This window comes from Nomia melanderi, chromosome 10, assembly GCF_051020985.1.
Source record: "Nomia melanderi isolate GNS246 chromosome 10, iyNomMela1, whole genome shotgun sequence".
NCBI classification, from domain to species: domain Eukaryota; kingdom Metazoa; phylum Arthropoda; class Insecta; order Hymenoptera; family Halictidae; genus Nomia; species Nomia melanderi.
In genome coordinates, this window is record NC_135008.1 from 10475054 (window position 1) to 10494366 (window position 19313).

The 19313-nt window shown below is 42.6% G+C and overlaps 1 protein-coding gene across 4 annotated transcripts in view; it reads right to left on the reverse strand.

Annotated features, from left to right (window-relative positions):
* The window catches only part of Sema2a (Semaphorin 2a), a 617363-nt gene that overhangs the window by 10098 nt on the left and 587952 nt on the right, over positions 1 to 19313 (reverse strand). For all 4 annotated transcript variants that reach the window (XM_076371273.1, XM_076371274.1, XM_076371272.1 and 1 more), the window contains 3 exons: positions 6497 to 6559; positions 4325 to 4432; positions 2572 to 2842 (listed from right to left, as the gene is read on the reverse strand). In XM_076371273.1, coding sequence (XP_076227388.1) covers positions 2572 to 2842; positions 4325 to 4432; positions 6497 to 6559 — 442 coding nt within the window. The remainder of the gene's footprint in view (positions 1 to 2571; positions 2843 to 4324; positions 4433 to 6496; positions 6560 to 19313) is intronic.

Below are 19313 nucleotides of genomic sequence, written 5' to 3' on the forward strand. Positions count from 1 at the left end.
GAGCGTCATTTGACAAGCGCAAGGATCCGTGAAAGTGGCCGGCCGGTTATTCAGCGCTTGTTAATCCCCGGCCGCACTCTTATTCCATCGTCTTACCCCGTCGCCGCCCGCCACTATCCTCATGGCGCTTCACCCCACCCCCACTCGGCCCGCAAATCGCAATCAATCTTCATTCTACATACTTTAGAGGCGACGTCGTTCCAGGAGGAGAGAACGAGAGAGAGAAGCCAGTCCAATGAAATCATAGGGTGTCTGTCGAGGGTGGTAGGTAGGACGGCGAGGGAACGGGTGAGAGAGCGCGCTAGGAGGCACGTGAGCTTATCCGTCTCTCCGCCGTCTCTCCTGCATTTAATCAACGCCTCTGTTAATAGACAAACTCCGGTACGGCTCTTGATGGTAACGTCCCGGTACGGATACACGGGGACGCGGTGTCGGGGATAGAGGGCAGGGGGTTGAAAAGGGCGCCGCCTTCAAATTAAACGACGAAACAAACGGCTAATCATGCATCCCCCGGGAAAGGTGGGGGACCAACGGGCAGAAGGACGGGTTGGCAAGATACAAAATGGGGTCGGTCTCCTTTCGTCTTGTCCCGCTTCTTCCGACCGCCGAAGTGGAGGTCGAACCCCGGCACGCTTCCGAGGGCGGAAAACAGCACCCTCCTGAGAAATATAAGGCAACTACTTCACTCTATGCGCCGCTATTATTTCGTGCCACGGCTGTGAGCGCCCACCCATCCGCCCCTCCCTTCGCACCCCGCGCGCTGGAGAATTACCGCGAGCAGGATACACCGGACGGAGGTAGAATTAATTGACAACTTCGCCGGGGATTTATGATTCCACTGTATCATCCGGCAGCCGAGCCGAGCCGGATTTCTTTGTTGCTTCGCGCGTCTGGAATGAGCGATCGTCGGGCGGAGTCAAGGTTCGCAGGGTTTTGCGATGCCGTTGAGCTATGTCGCGGAATAGAAAAGAGGGAATAACTGAGTATCGAGTAAGTGTTCGTGGGACCCTGTGGGCGAATAGTGCGTATTATAAGGTGCGAATGGAAATGAGAAATATTGGTTTATTAATTGAACATAATTGTGTTTGTAGTGAGATAAACTAAAAATTTTTTTAATTTATTTGTGGCTAAAGTGGAATTATATTTTTAATCGACTTTATGCTCTCTGATTTATTTCGTGACCAATGAAATTTTCAATATTTAGCAGCAACATTTTACGCAGTAGCAATGAATATTATCGATAACGAAAACAAGTCACAAGTGTTTCAATAATTCTCTCACTAATTTCTCGCAAAAATTTCGTTCCAATTTCACCGTGAGGGAAACAATAAAAAACACTCGCTCGAGCGATCGAAGCAATGGAAACCTCGACCGAGCCATCGATTCGTGGCTCGAGCGCCGCAATTCGGTACCCGGAACACGTTCTAATCTCAATTTTCCAATTTCACCCGTTGAATTCCGACCCGGAGTTACGCACGCGGTAACGAAAAATCGAATGGACGACAACAGTGGCTCTCGCTGATCACGACTCCAATGAAACTGATTAAAGACTGTCTACCCTGTACACAGGCTGATACAAAAAAGGGCTGGTTCTCGGTGGAAACGATGGAGAAAAAAACGAACTTCGACTTCCTCGACCCTTCTCCCAGTCGGGGAAGGACGGAGCATTTAGCTCGGCAAAAATTGTTCCCGGGGTGTTATTTTATTAGTCCGCTTTCTTAGAGCCGACACCCCCTGCAAAGCCTGCCAGCATTTCGTCGACAAGTCGCCCTCCGAGAACAGCTTTCTATCTTCCCCGTGTCACGGCGGAACCTTTTTTTACCCAGGTTCCGCGTGGAAACCCTCGACGCGCTTAAAGACGAAGCTGTCAACCCCTCAACCCCCAGTCAGAATGGCGGTATCGGCTTTATACGCAACTATTTAAGCGAGGTACGTGTTTCTTGCAACGTTTCCGGCTTCAAAGGGTCTCGCGTAACGAGAAGGCTTTCGTCTCCGTTCGGTTCCCTACGTTTTTTCACAGGAATACCTAGGATTTGGGTCCTAATGAATGTTTCCTGGTCGACGGGAAAACGATTCAGACATCATTCTGTTTAGGGGTCGGTAATCGAATGTGTACGTTGATATGAGGGTTACTGGTTACGCTTAAATAATACATTTCTGATTTTCTGGTTGCAGAGATAATCCTTTCTGAACTAAAAATTGTATAATTGGAACATGGCAGTGCAAAGTTTCTAAGGAAGTTTCAATTTTATTTTCCAACGTTCTCGAACTTGAAGTAGTAAGTTGTAAACTGTATGAGTCGTTTCGTCTAAAGAGAAAAGAACAACTTCATAAAAATTTTGAATTTTGCGACAGTGAAATTCGGCTAGATATACTGAAATAGATGTAGATAGAACTAAAAAAGTACAAAGTCTGTTTTTTAAATTTACAACTTAGTTAATGGATAGTTTTAAATCTGTAATTGTGGATGAGTAAGAGGGCACATAGGGTTGGTAGGTGTAAAGGTTTGTAAGAGACAAGACTACTAATTCAAGAACGAAAGAAGAAATAGTCGAGTGGGTGGGTACTTACTGTCTAGCCATTTCGAGTCGTACTTCAGCGTCCTCTTAAAGTTGAATTCCTTGCGACCGGTGGTTAAATTGTAGAGATCCGTGCGGAAGATTACGGTATCGGCTTTCGTGAATTCGGCATTGGTGCCGGAATAAAGAGCTGGCAAGTCACCAGGATTGCCCTTTTCCACCCACACAGCGGTCGAATTGTCCGCAGGATCGTAAGGACACTTCGCAATACCCGTTCCCACGCCCGGGACGTATTCACGGCGGGGTAAATGGGTCAGATTGCTCTGTAAAAAAAATCACGCGCGAATTTTTGTATTAAAATTATCATTTAATCAACCAGGGTTTAATCAAATCCCATCTCCACTTATTTACTAAAATAGTACTTTTATCTTTGAATTTTGTAAATCCGTTCTTTTATTTTATAAAAAAAACCATAACTCACATCTTTATTTACAAATTTAAACCGAACCTTCTAAAATTCTATTTATTCTTATAAATTTACTGGTTAAATTCAATTAAAAATGCTACTAAATTCTATTACTTCTGTAAAGAAATTTGTTCCCTTAGAGTGGAATATTTCAGAAAAATTTATTTAAATTTTTCAATTAAAAAACTTGGTTATCCGTTGCGCTTAATGCGATTGTAACAGCACTGGTCAGTGGAAATCTAATAAAAAAATATATTGTCTTTACACAATTTAATGTTTTTTTATTTAATTCTATTTGCATCGAATTCAAAATACGAATAGTCGCTCGCGTTGTTTCAAGTAATTTGGAAATTGCTCGTTTATTCAGCGTTTCGATTACATTTGGGGGGGGGGGGGGGCTCGGTGAAAGATGCGTCGCGTGCGCACGGCGGAAAATTTGGGGCTAGAACGGCGCGTATCTACACAAAAGCTGCGCAATGCCACGCGAGACTCTATTGCACGCACGGGGGTCGTAATCTTCGACAAAGCGAGACCAATATATTCTTTGACTTCATTACACGGGTACTTGAACGCACGATTCATTTACCTTGGTGCATAATTTTGTTCCCGCGGGATCGCGCCGGCGATAGGTTCGAAGCGAAAACTCGACAAAAACGATAAACCGACTAGACAGCAGCCAGAGTTGAAAGGAAAATTTTTAATTAGCGACGACTCGTTTGCAATTTCTAAGATAAGATTTAACGGTATTAATTGCTGTAAAAATTGAATATAGAAACCTCGGGTCTAAACATCGATGGCTTTTAGTAGTTTTAAAATAAACAATAATTCATTGAAGTCTAACACCAGGTAATTCAGAAATATTTAAATGTAGTTCACTTTAGCAGTTTCAATCTAGTTATTACGGTAATAACATTCATTCACTAATTTATACCATTATCATTTCCGCTATGTAAAGACCATTAGTGCGAATAATTATAATTTCCCTTTTTTCTTTTTAATTCCATATTCGAAGAAGAACAATTATCAATATCTTTTGAAGTAAGGGACACTAGTACCGTAAGTACACAGTACTACAAATACATACACAATTCTCGACAACCCCAAAATAATCAGGTCTACAATAAATGCAAATCACAATTCTCGTTTAATGCGAGCAACATGGCGCACAGTCGGCGTGGAGTAAGAAGTATACATGTAGCCTAACAAACCCGAAAGCCCGGAAGTACGCAACAGCCCCCGTAACAACCCTAAAAAAGCCTCCTTCCGATCCGAGACTCGAGTATTCCGGGCAGACGTTCCGGTAAATCGGGGATGAACAACAAACGCAAGAGATACTTACATAAATCACCCAATCCTTCGGCGAGTGAGCGTTCGTGCCGCACATGTAGAGCCGATTCCCGTCCCCCATTGGCTGGATCACCCTTATGTGATTCCGGCAGTCGAAGTGCTGTGAAAGAAGGGGAAGAAAATTGAATTTTTGGTTGATACGTGCAAAGAAACGCGGCGGGCGTCGCGAGAGGGGCAGGGTTCAGGGGGTCAGGATCGCGCAGTGACAAAAGTTTAACGCGCAGACACGGATCTTTTTTTCATCGAAAAATTACATCGAACCGGATCGAGGCAAAGGATTGTGTCCCGTGATCGATCACATCGGTCCTGTATTCCGGGCGAAATCGGCGCGGCCGCGCGCGAGAAATAAATTGGTTTTGTCGTCACGTAGAGAATATTTGCGCGGACCTTACACCTCTCCGGTGCGTGCGACGTGAATACGAATGAACTGGTGATAAGCGGCGGCTCGCGGCGGAATGAGCGCGGGAGCGTGAATTTTACATCGTTCCTTGCGCTTTCGCTTGTAATCAAATGAAAGGTAATCGAGCGTGCCTCGTCGACCTTCCATTTTTCCTTGCAGAATATTCCGTTCTACGGCGGCGATATAAGAATCTACTCTTTCGTTGAAAATATATGTGACGAGGATTCGATTGAAATTTATTCGTTTGATTGTTTAGCGCCCGATGCGATTACATTCGTGAATGTGATGAGCGTGTGTATTGGCGAGGCGTGATATGTAGGATAATATTGTTTTGATTGAATTACGAGTACGACTTTTATTCGTGAATAATATTTCATCGGTGCGTAATGACTTGAATGCTCTTGTATATTTATGAAAGGGGTGCATTTATGTAGAAGCGAAGGGTGTTTCAAATTTATGAACGATAATTTCAATTGAAATTGTGGTAATTAACAGTGAGAAATATTTATTGTGCGACAATGTTTATTGTAGTGCGATTACTACAATAATATTATATAATTTTCGTTTATAGGGGATGGATTATTAATAGAAGATTGCACAATGTCTTTCTAATAATGATAGTAAAATAGGTATAATCGTGTTCAATATTTCAGTGATACAATAAATATTTTCAGTAATGTAGAACGCAGAGTATAAGTAACAATTATAATAAACTTTAATCTTTATTATCTTAGCGAAATAGACTTTCCTCTATCCTACAGTGAACTGTGATTAGCTTTCCAGAATGTACACAGCTATAAATTTTAATATATCTTTAGAGACTCTAATTAACTAACTTCGTTATAGCGTGATCTCATAAATTAAAACTTTGAAAACGTCCCTGTACATTATTTTCCGTAATAGCTAAGTACATAACAAACTAACACATTCATCGCGGAAGAATTCAAAATTGTTGTCATAAAAAAAATTCTCGTGCGAAAGCGGAAGCAACAATTACTCCAAAATGGCTAATCGCACGTTAATCCGCGGTTGTTTTTGTAGTTTCGTTTCACTAAAACATAAAACTGGAAAACAGAATTTATTGTATTCCCCCAATATCAGATTTCGAGGTGCGTTCTTCCGCCATCGTGAAATTGAAACTTACGGTCCATTAAACGTGATCTCTTTTCCTTCCGTAGAACCATGTATTTTACATGCAAAACGGGAAATGACAAGAGTAACGAAGGTATTGTGTTACAGGCGCCTTCAAATGAACTCGAATTACTTTGATTCACAAAGAACCCGGTAACGGTTCCGTGCGCGCGCGTGATCCAACGCGTTTCTTTTCGTATTTTTTATCGAAAATATCATACGCAGCCTCAAATGACCGTTTCCCCATCTGTTTTTCTAATTGCACCTTCAATTCGAATTTCTCAACGAAATACAACACGCTCTTTTCTCTTTGATCCGTGCCATTGTAATCGTTAAAGTACAAAGTGCCATACTTCCCTTCGGTTAATTTCTCACTGTTCGGGAAAAAGAAAAATTGAAAGAATCTCCGCGAGTCCCGCTGCTGCAGGAAATTCCAACGTTTCGCTCGCGTTTTCTCTCATTTTTTCTTCCTATTCTAACCCATGCTTTCCGCGTTTCATAGTAATTACATCACCTTTGCCTCTCGATTCGTCATATACCGGGTTAATTAGATCAACTTGGCGTTACAGTTCCGGCGAAAAGGAAAAACCGTACGATAAATACGAAAAAGAAATAACGAGATCCAGCGCTCACCTCTGACTTCCCTTTTGACACACAATTCGCTACATTGCTCGGCTCCAGGTTCAGTACGTCCCTCTGTAACAGAAAAGAAACGGAAAGGTTATTTCAGTCGTGACACGATTTCTTTGCTACGGGAAAGAACTCTTGTGCATTTCAATGTTTAATCAAGTAAATTTCCTCAAAGCGTCTTTCAGCTGTTTATAGTTTGCTGATAATAAAATGTATTCTCGATGTCAAAATATATAGAGTTTCGTTTAAGAAGGAAAGATAGAAATTAAATTTTTCATTCAGTTTGCTATGATATATACCTGTACATAGTATACTCAAGGGACAAAGAATAGTCTGAAACGATAGTTTTAACTAAACGTGTATTAATAATAAATAATTGCGATTTCTTCGTTACTCTATAGCCGCACATGCCAACTTATATCATTCCATTAAAACAATTATAGTATCAAATAACTGCAAATTTTCAAGAGGTAGCTTACTGGTCACAAAATCCCTACCAAAAACGTCCGAACGTAAAAACTATTTCCATCATCGTTCAATTAATTTATGACTCTCCAGTTCGCAAAGAATGTTTCGCAATACTATTTCATAGGCAACGCGCGTCCGCCCGTCCCCGAACGAAGTCCCCATTTAACCCTTTGCGAGAATTTGTTAAACTTTCGAGAACCTTATTCATAAAAAAGCTGAGTTATGCATCGAAGTTTTAAATACCAGGAAAAAGAGAACCACACATCGATCTCTTGTTATCCGAATAATGAAATCATCCTATCAATATACCAGAATATATTCTATTAACATAATATATAATTATTATTCAACTGCAGCTCTGGAATGTAGATATCAAAGCTCGAAGTCTCTATTATGGCGGTATTCGACCGTAAAGGATTAAAATCGTGCAGCGGGCAATTTCATTTCACGAACCGTCCGTCGCCGAGCGGAGATAGGACGATCATGAGAAACACAAACGTCAAACGACTCCCTGGGCGACTGAATTACGACCCTACGCCCGGCGCGTGGTACACTTTTTAAACTTCGCTGGTCGGCTCCGTTTCAAGGTGTCCTTCTCGAACCGTAGCCGGCCAAAGAAGTAAATACAAGCGAAAACGTTGCAGTCGTCGCCGTGAGGAAAATACATGTTCCGCCATTGGGAACAGCCGCTGAATGACGGAACGTCGCCGCCCCGTCGACGCGACGACCGGGAAATTCTATTTCGGAGCGGAGCGCAGCTCGCCATAATTACGGGCCTTTCGAGGCAAGGCGCGAAAAGATCGGCGCGGGCTATCCCGGCGCGCTCCGCGACCGCCTTGGCAACCGGTTTCCCTTATTCCTTTTTCTTCGCCGACCGCTCGACACGCCGACGACCTTAGACGCCGCCAGGAGAGGTGTCACGAGTGCATGCTTCACGTTTTGCGGCCGGGAAGAAGAGGCCGCCGCACACTCGTGTCATTGTGCGGATCGCGACGTCTCGCCGCCGTAAATGCGATGCGCCCACTCGCTCGCTCGCCTTTCGAAACTTTTCTGCTGCGAACGCGACCACGGAAATAAGGTCACCAGACAGAGACGCGGCGCAATAGGAAGCTCGAAGAGGCGTCGAGCCCGGAGACGTGGCTTTTTTCGTGGCAGAGAATTACCCTTTGACGCGTCGGCTCGACTCGTGGCCGCGTGTACGCGCGATTATCGGGGAACAAGTTCGATGTGTACGGAGGTTTAAAGGGTTAATTGTGATTTTAGGAGAATACAGTTACCACTAAAGCTACCGATCAGTTAAATTAATTTTTTGAAATTCCTCTATAGTGTCTCCGAACGTGCATCTTTTGAGACTTTAATTGATTTACAATTCAGCTTGCGTATTGCTAAATCAATTTCTATAATAATTTCTCAGAGAAACATATGTTAGCCTTTTAATAATTGTAGACAGAAGAAATCAGGAATGGGTCATTTTGACCCGTCCGGTAGTTTTATTGTTAAAGGAAGTGAAATATTTGAAGTATTCTTTTCATGATGACATTTCAAAGCAGCACTTTTATCGAATTTAATTTATAGTTTACAAGCAAAATGCACAATATTGTGAATTTACGTGACTACTGTGTGTTGTTCACGAGGTGAGACTCAGGACAGCACAGCAGCAAAAGGCACCTCTTGCTAGGAATTTTCCTGCTGTTTTTGATTGGTTGCATGTAGCTGTATCAACGAAGAGCAAATTAGTATTGAAAATCAGATGAGGGAAGATGAAAGTTGACCAATTAGGCCAACAGTCCTTTCACGATTGATCTTCTGAACAACGTACACCACTGAATATCTATATTTATAGAATAATTTTCAAACATCTCCAATCTTCTCCGCATCACCAACGAAGTGTGCAAAAATGCAGCTCAAAGCAGTGAAAGCAATCGCGTCCCGCGTGAACCATCGAAAGGCCAGGAATCACGGTCGTTTTCACAAGCGAAGATCAAACACCCTCGGTGCACGTACCATCCTAACATAATTTAGAAAAACGGAAACCGCGAGTTCGCAAACCCTTCGGCCATGCATTTCGACGCCTCGGAAGGGTCACTGTGCCGCCTCTCTTTCTCTCTCTCTTTCTCGCTCTCTCACGGGCGTAGCGTTTCGTGCGGCGGAGAGGTAGTGGACACGATTCGGAAAAGGAAGTGGTTCGTTTGCACGGTCAATCGTCCGAAACGCGTTGGCCTTAACGATCGATCTCCTGCGGACGTCGCGTGCCGCTCCCGACCCAGTGTCATGGCCAGAAACGGCGTTGATCCTCGAAATTGTCCTCGTCGAACTGGTCGAGGGACCCCGGAACGACCCGAAACACCGCCCGCTGACAGTGATCTACGACTAATAAATTAACGAAAGAATTGTTTTTGCCCGGCGCACGCGACGATATCTGTTATACGAGCGATGCGGAAGACAGCGAGAGGGAGGATCCGCGAAACCGCTGAAACTGCAGGATTTCCGGGCGTCATGCGCGTGACCACGGATATCTGTGAACGTTGACACACCGTGGATGATTTCAAGGACATGGGCTCTGTTATACGACAGCGGAAATATGTTAAAAATTATTCTGATTGGTTGTGGTCAATCTTGACTGGTTCCGTATTAATACGTTTGCGGCTACGGTCAAATTTAAATACCCTTACTGCGGACCATGCGTTTCTTGCAATTGTTTCACGTAATGTTCTTCATATAATGTTTGTATATTTACAAGATAGTAAACAAATCAAACAAAGCATTTTATATAAATGTCATATATGTGCAATTTTTACTATTGTTTTTAGAAAAGTTGATCTTCGTTTGTTTGGACCTTGGAAATTAGAGCTTTGAAAATAGACAATTAGGAAACATATCGGTGCAACTGCATCTATTAAAATTGATATAAACATTTACCAAATAATGTTTCCAAAATTCAATACGTGTAAAATTCACGCGTTCCGGAAATCTATTGTTAATATTTACGGGCGCGTAAAAATATAACCATGACCAGACACATTATTCGAACCACACTCAACCTCGTCGTAAACACGTCAAATCTCCTACGAAACAAATAATTCGTAGAAAAACATTGTACACCTGGTTTACAGGTCGCTTTTACAGAAAGAATCATTTCCTTCTCGGTCGTATTGCTATTTCTGTGCCAGGACGTATTTCCCACGACACCGTGCAGCTTCTCTCAGCAATATTTTACAGGACGCGGACAATTATTAATATTGGATTCTGCGGCAAGCGGTGCTCGTTCGAAACCGGACCCGATGAAATAAATAATTTCGAATGGAAAAATTGTTGGCGCTCTGCTTTCCACGCGATATAAATCGGGCGTCTTTCTTTTTTCCTCATCTCTTCTTTTTTCCACAACAATGTTTCACGCATCTCAGACAATTCGCGGCACTTGATTTCGTAACAGGTTTGCGCCGGGCCCATAGAGAATTATTTGTTCGTCCGGAACGATAAAATGAATCTCTTCGAACGGAATTGAATTGGAACCGAGTTGCGGGGGAACCGGCGCTGTAAAATGGAATTCCTGCGAGGAATTCTATTCTACGTTGCTCCCGTTTACCGGAAGTTCGCGGATTGCGCCCCGCCGACTGGGTAGACTTACGGCGGTCCGATTTACGCGCGTCGATTCGAAACTGCGGGCAACCGGCTTCAATATTCGCCGCAATTGCGATCGTTAAGCCGCGGAACAGGCACGAGGAAAATTTTGATCCGCGGAATCCGGCCAAGAGAACAGAATTCACTGTTCCACCGTGATTGAACATCGCTGAGATTCACTCCAATGATTCATGGATTAATCGAAACGATTACTAGTCAAGGCGATTCTTTAATCGAACGGTGAAACAATTTCGTTTCTGAACTGAAACGCTCACGTGCGGTAAGTAAAGTTAACAAATACGTATTACCCAGCGAGTAACGACTTTCCTTCCATGAAAAGTGGGTTCCTTAACGTGAAAATAGAACTCTTCCCCCGCGCTCAAATAATTAATACCTCCATTTTTCCTTGACCTGAAACGATTAAGTGTGCGATTCTGAAATATGTCGTCAACATGCAACGCGTATCGACACGCCATTCCGTCAATATCGGCTTCCATGAACATTCGTGGCCCGCGGATTTTAATATCCGTAACTTTTAAAAGCTTTCAACGAAAATGGAAGGAATATTTTAATAAAACCTCGCTCTCTTTTATAGTGTTTCTAATATATTGCCAGTATTCCAGAGATAAAATTTCTAACGTTGAATTTATGCCGCTCGAGTAAGAGGAGATAAATGATATATTTAGTAATATAAATAATAACATTATATTTACATCAGGTCCAGTATAAAGTTTTCTTCCGATATTTCGGTAAAATCAAAGTTTCACTTAAAATACTGTACAAATGCTTAATCATCAAAGTAGTCGCTATTATTATTTATAACATTCGGCCACCATGACATTCTCCTGCAAGAAATTCAGTGGCGTCGATGAAATGAATTCATTTATTCGATTGAAGCTCGTCGAAAAGAACTTCTCGCTACACCTGATACCATACGAAAATTAATATGCATCTATCTAGAAAGACTGATACTTCGATGCACAATTTATGGTTTATATCGAGGCTGAGATGCTAAACAAATCGTATACGCATTGATTAAATAAATGATCTCAGGCCCCTCGCAATGGATCTATCCGATTGATACATCCGCGACAGCAGGTAATCACACGCGTACGATCACACGTACGCCCCCGTCGAACACGTGGTACGCAAACACTCGCGCGCGCGCCAATAGTACCACCGTGTACGTGTGTCGCCACGAATATATAATGATACACAAACACGAGCGCGCCTGTGCGAATCACGCGGTTGCGGGAACGAGTAATAGGACAAGGGGGCCACAGGTGGACGCGCACGCACACGAATGCGTAATCACCTGCAAACGCACGGTGTCTAAACAGACGGCTCCGATCGCTAGCTCGCTCGCTCGCCCGGGCGCGCGCGATTGTCGCGATTGCACGATTACACGGCCATGCTCCTGCGAGCATGGAATCGCATGTACACATCTTGTTCTCCGAATGATCGGCCGAGGACGTCTTGTACTCTATATTTAGCGATCATCGCCATTTTGTTTGATAGCGTCTTCACCTTACGGTAAGGAGCATTGTCAGTTCGCTATTGGAGATTACTGCTCGTCATTGGAAAGCAATGCGTACCAATGCAAATCTTTTTTCGTGATAATCGTGTAGATCAAACTACAGCATGACAATTTCTGTGAAATAGTAGTTATCTACATGCTCTTTTCATTGCTGCAAAAGAAAGAATAGTAATAAACGATTAATAAAAGAAATAGAGAATTTTGTTAGAAATTCTCGAAGTTCAATTAATGGAAAACTATTAAAGATAATGAGGTATATTGCGGACTAGTTCACAAGAGTAATCTTGAGGTTTTAGTGCCATTTGCAAGTTTGGTGTCGTTTAATTAAACATCATAGGTTTTCATTCAATAATCGGTTTCGAGATTAGTTTCTTAACGAAGAATTGCTTGGATGAAAGAGTTAAAACATTTTTCGACGGTGAGTCGTTGCTGTATTTCATGACGCACAGATTCGCGAATATAAACGATCACGAGATAATTGTTAACCAGGGCAACGCATTAGTACGATAATAATTTTCAGAGGAGATCCGGCAGGGTATAAAGATAATCTACTTACGAATTACGTTACGTTCATTCGCTCGGCACAATTATTCTCCAAGCACCGCACACGTGGCTGTTCAACTACTCTGTCTCGAAGTCGCTGATATACGCCTCACATTTCCTATGCAAAACGACCACCAAAGCTATATAGCGAAGCACACCTACCGTCACTCCGTTTCTCTCCGGTTTCTATTCACCAGCGATCTTAGGTTTACAGTTTCGTCCTCTGGTTTCTATTTTGTCTCTTATCATATTTCAATTAAGCTGCGACGTTAATCATTGGCATTTCTATTATTTTTAATACACTCTAACTAATACTTAATTTACGCTTGCCTGTTTGTTCTGCTGCGAGATTTCTCGGCCAGATTTCTCTTTTTCATCATTCCGACCTAGGTTCCATAATACCTATCTCTTTAATTTGATTAAGCTCGGAAATATTTCTTTTTTCCCAGATAGTTCCCTGTCATTTAACTAACAGTTTATTTTATCCATTTCTACACTGAAATCGTTCCCTCAATAATCTCAACAAGTAATTTAAAAGTATCACTGCCCTAATGACTAAAGTAAAAGGTCAGTGCTTTCTGTCAAAGTTCTAATCCTTTAACGTATCTACACCACAGCATAGTCTACAAAAATTACCATTCGCACAATACTCACAAACTACAAAAACATTCCTGTAAGTTAACTATCACATATACTTTATACATAATGTCAATTCACACAACAAGCAATTGAAGCCATGAATTCCAAAGCAGCACGAGTCAACCAATTAACATTTTGAGGAAATCAATCTTTCTTTTCATCTTCGTTCGCTCATTCATTATCTACTTTGTTGATTCTCATTGCAAGCACACATACACCTTCATTACGTGTACATTTTTATTATTACTAAATAGGACTGTGTAATCTTAAAACGGTTACATCAATAACTCCCACAGATAACAGTAAAAACCCACCAATCACAAAATAAGTAAGCAACTCAAGTAGAAACATAAGTAACACGATCTCCTCGAATTTCATTTCAACAATAAAATCAAAGCATCCTCTAATCTACAGTAGCGCACCTAATCAACCATCAAACCACGATTATAAACAACCGTTCCGCCGTTCGCGATACTCTGGGCTGCTATCAAATCTTCCTGAACGTAAATCCCTTCTTCTCATCGCGATCGGGCCGCGTAAATCCGCCCAAGGGGCGTCTCGTTAAAATCATATAACAATCCGCGCAGCTGGCACGCCGGGTTGCGCTTGTCGGACCTTGATAGGGACGTATTACTCGTTAAGCAGCCGGTCGCATTAAGGCCGCGACGTACACGCCGGTTCGCCGGTAATTAAAAGCGGAGCCATTCCCCGGTATCCGCACTTAACCATAAGCCGGCGAGGATCTCCTCGTTACACTAATCATTACTATCCGGGGAGAGAGCCGAGCGGGTTAGAAATAGCCAGGCGAGCCCGTGCGCGTAAACGCCGCCGGCCGCACACAGGGTGTCCCAATTCATCGAGGAGACATCCTGGATTCTACACGAGAAAACAATAGAGAAAATGGTTCCTACAAACATACGTCCTATTCAACCTTGTTTCAAAGTTATAGATTCTGTTTACCTTCATAAGAGGTAATCAAAATAAATATTCAAACACACTGTTTAATTTCTTGATGCCATGCAGAAGACTAATACTCTAAAAGTTCACATGAGAGATACTAACAAGAAAGTGTTTACTAAATAGAAAGCAAGGTTCTACGATAGATATTGAGGTCTCTTAGTAAATATTACGTCATTCTATAAGTAATGCTATAAGTAATGTTTTATATCTTATTTTGTAAGACGTCTTTGAGTATTTATTAATATTACCTAATATTACTAATAATCGAATAATATTTAGTATTCAATATTTGATAATATTTTACTTTGTAATAATGCTGTTTCGAAAACGGCATTAAATAGTTAAGTGAGAAATAGAAGAAGGTTATATAATACATAATGGCCTATAGCTGAGAATTAAGAAAAAACGTGAGTATTAATTTTGTATACTAGAAATTAGTATAACGTTAATAAGGAAGTGTTCTTAAAAGAGATACAAGGTTCTTCGACAGACAGGAAGGTCTATTAGTAAATGGAGGCATGCAATTGGTTTACTCATTATACCAACGTAAAACTCGTTGCAACTGGGGAACGAGGTCGAATAGTACATATAATCATATGAACTTTCCTTTATTGTTCTGACGTGTATAATTCATAGCCAACAGATCTCTATGATCCACTGTGACACCCAGTATATCTTCGAAGGGAAAGAACGGGCCGAAGACTCGTGGCCGCGGGTTCTTCCCCTTCTTTTCTCTCGGCTCGTCTTTTTTTTATGTCGAAGGGTCGGGTGAAATGAAACATGTTAACGGTATTGGCAACACGGAAAGGGTGCGCTTTGTGCGAAGGAATATGCGCCGGTTCAGGTCATTAATCGAGCAAAGGACTTTTATTTTATACTTTATCGACGGAACATTTTCGGTCGGTGCACACACGCGACGCGTCTTCTCGCCGGTAAAAGAGATCGTTCCGCCTAGAGATCCTGATTGGATATACCGAGTTAATGCTTTTTTACAATGCGCCGGTCACCTTGCACGCTTCACGATAAAGCAAACGGTGGAAGATCCTCTTTTTCTCTCGTTTTCGCATTCTTTTTTAGAACACTTGCAATGTGCTCGATAAGGACGTTTACTAGTTCCCGCGGAGTGTCTGATCGGTTTAGTGCGAGCCCTTGTCCTCTGACGATCGCGTAGACGCCATACTTTTTTATGGCTGATTTTGATATGGGTTTAATATGATGTAGGACTTGAACAAGTATTTCACGCGTAGTTTATTTTATATCGGAAATCGTTCGCGTTTGAGGGGCGACAACAACCTTTGGAGATGGGCTCGAAAATTTTAGTTGATCGAATATCTCGTACGTTACTCGGTGTATTGAAGACAAGTCGAAATATTGTAGTATCTCGTGGAAAAGCAGGTATGTCCCAGTTTTTATTAAGGATTGCTTTATTTTCGAAGCACGACTTGATAAGCTGATAAGAGAGGAACGAGAATATAGAACTCGTTACCATATTTATCTTTATATTCGCTTGAACGAGTGGGAATTTAATTATTATCACGAGAATATAAAGCGAGAAGCTTGAGATTTATTCTCCGAAGATAAAATCTTTATAAGCCTAAAAATAAGCAAGGTGAGAAAAAAAGAAACAGTGTGCGAGTGCAAAGTAGACCGAGTATGGCATTCCCGCGTAGAGCAGGAATAAACTCGGCACTGCTGTTCCCAAATAAGACGGGGATCGTAAAACATTATGATTTCGTGCACGCACGCGCACCGTTAATTAAGCACGCGCACATTTATGAGGTATGGTAACGTCGAATTGTTTTGGAGAAAATGAGTCGTAGAATCTAATGCCCGGCCTTTTTCCATTACCGCCGGTCGGCAACATAAAAGTTTATGTAACTCGTAAAATTTTCCCGCCATTACGTTCTGTTAATATTAGTAACGCGCGCATCCCGCTGTCCCCGGGAATGTAACTTAATAACCTGGGGTTGCGTTGCATAAACTCTGCCCTTTGCTCTACCCCTTTGCTCACAATCAAACGATAAAAGCGCCGTGAAACTTAATGAACACTTAATTCGTGTCTACTCGTTCAACCTTTACTTCGCTGGGATTCAAAATTAGTAGAATTAATCCTTAATACTCTACGGAATTCTTTATCCTTCAAATGTCGAAGCCTTAATATTATATGTCTCAGCGAAATCATATGAATTCGACTAATATTATAGAACACAATAATTAACGATTCAGTACCAGATAATTAATGATTTCTATCGATAACATTTCATTTCGCTAAAACATAAACACTTCCTTATTTTGTACCTGTTATTCTTATGTATAATTTCTAATGATCTATATCAAGCCATTCCTCAAGGCAGGAATTATGTATAATAAATAAATAAAATAATAATATAAATCTGAACGAAGGTATTCATTTTTTACCGCAGAAAACGCGAACACCTCCAGTGCAAATGGATCAGTCGCACGGAACAGACTGGGGGAAGAATTAAATGAGAACAAGAGCGGCCTGGCCAAACGCGGACAATTCGTCTAACGGTTGAATGTCAGATTACAACCTCGATATCAGACCTCCAGCAACCGTCGTTTTTCTAACGAACCCCTCGTATTACCAGGGACCTGTTAACGAGCTCGCGAAATGGGAACGCACCTTAATCTCGCTCGGTTTCTGATTAAAGGCTATGTTCTCCAGTCCTTAATTCACTAAAGAGCAGCAGAAAGTTCTTGAGCAAGTAGACGGCGGGTGGCCAAGAGACGCTACGAACCAGACACGGAGGAAGCAGAAGAGGGTCGGAACACCGAGAACAGGTGCGAGTTACCAGGATTGTACACACGGCGTGTCCGGTCCAGATGTATAGTCCCTTAGTTTCGGCGAAGAAATGGTACGGCGGAATTATAATCTTCCTCGGAGCCGTATGCGCACAAATTTCCTAATTGAGCGCGTTTCTTCCTTGAATTGCACTTCGGCGCCGATATTTTATAGGATATTCCCACTTCTATATAATTTCGTCCATATTGCAAAATGGATTATACTAAAGAACGAGTAAAATATGATGATTAAAATCTAATTATAACGAATCCGTAATAATGTACATATATCATTTGTTCACTGCTGATTAAATGTAACAGAAATCGTTACACGATGAAGGTAATTATATTGCATTTTCATTGTAACACGGGGCTGTTTAAAACCTAATTTGTCAAACATCTGTAGGAAACTGATATGTTTGCGCGCGGTACAGGTATTCGTCTGAAAATGGACGACAAATGAATTCAACATTATTTCGGGATTAAATCAGATTCATCAGTGTGATACTCGCAATATCGCAGTTGCTATTTTCTAAGATCTGTTAATCGTTACGTGAATATCTAAAAGATTTACTGCAACGATGCCTAAAAGAATTCAATACAAAGTACGTTAAAATTGCGCAAACTACATAGACTTCAACGTCAGAATTATCACCATCTAAGAAAATATCCAAAGTACATAAAGATCATTTTCTATAGCTTAAACCAAGAAACCTGAAATCCGTCATTTTCACAATGTCAGTTGTGCCAGTGTTAACCCATTTGAGACGGGCGGTTATAAATTTCTATTATCAGTTAGTAGCGAAGAACTATCTTACTATACCAGTCAGTAATCAAACTTAGCCATGTGCAAAAATTGAAACTTGTATTTCAAGCTAAAAAGTCTAACCCGCAATAAAGTCTGTCGAGGTGGCAAAAATTGAATAGTAACATTGGAAGCGATAATTTCGAGGCGATGTCTTCCGAAGACCATCTTAAAAAAAAGTCCCGGTCTCGAACGGGTTAAACAGCCGCTGAGGGATTCAATCAGGAGTCTCAATCCTGCACACGCGCGCAAGGGAGTCGCGGCAATAATATTCTCGGCCGGCTGCGGTGCATCATTTTATCGTGTTGCCTACGACGCCATTAAGTTCGCGACACCGGCATGCCTGCCGGCATGCAAACGCCTTGACTTCCATTACCGGGGACGGTACGCCGACTATTAAACAGAAATATCTCCCCGGGTCGGGTCCCTAACCCCCCGCGTCCTCCGAAACTCTCCGGGGAATCGGGGTTTCCACGGATTCGCTCGTGGAACGAGGGTCTCGAACGAGCGGGGAGTGGGCGGCGCGGGATCCTCAGGCCGCGTTTACACGCTCTGTAAGCAGTCTGCGAGGGAACCCAGCCCGCCCGTCTTACAGACGACGAAAGTCGTCGACGCTTGCATTTTGAGACGGCGCGTGCCTCACACTCCCGTTGCGTCGCGACGCGGGCGGACGAACGGCCTCGCAAAGGCGCGTCTACGGCGCGAGATTGCAAGAGGAGATATTCGGTAGGGCAGAGAGGGGAGCCCGGGATTTCATTAAGGAACACGGAAATTATTATTTTCTTTTCCGTCCCGTCAGACGGAAGAAGATTTTGGAGCTTCCCGGGAACCACCGCAGTCGATTTTCAAAGTGGATGGAGGCTAGATCATTCCTCTTAGATAAAACTTTCAGCGGGAGGATCTCGTAAGAGCTGGCCCGTCGTCTGAGCTTGCTAAGGAGTTAATATTCGAAGGAACCCGGGAACAACGTTATACGCATACAAATTTCCGCGCGTCGCCCTGGAAGACACGGAGCGTGTTGCCAGGATTTACATATTTTTGAAAAGGTGGGCGCACCGTGTCTTTGCATTTCATTAGAGCCGGCTCCTCATTTGCCCGTTAGAGAATACGAGGGAAAGAGAGGGAGCGAACGCGGACGGGAAATAGGTCGGCCGCGCGTCTGTGGGTCGTGTCGCGGGGACAGCGCGATGTCAAAGACAAAGAGACGCCTTGTCCGACGTGGAACACGCTTCAGTTGGTCGTAATGCCCCGCTAGGCACGTTTTGTGCTCTCCCTTAGACGACTTCCTCATTACCGGTACCGTCTCGAGAAACTCATTCGATCCTTTTATACCATTCGCTATTTTCTAAGCAATGCCGCGGCCTCGTTCTCGAATTAACGCGTCCAAGACTGGATCAACGTCTAGCGGAGTCTTGGGGGACACGTCCCGATATCTTCTTCCAAGT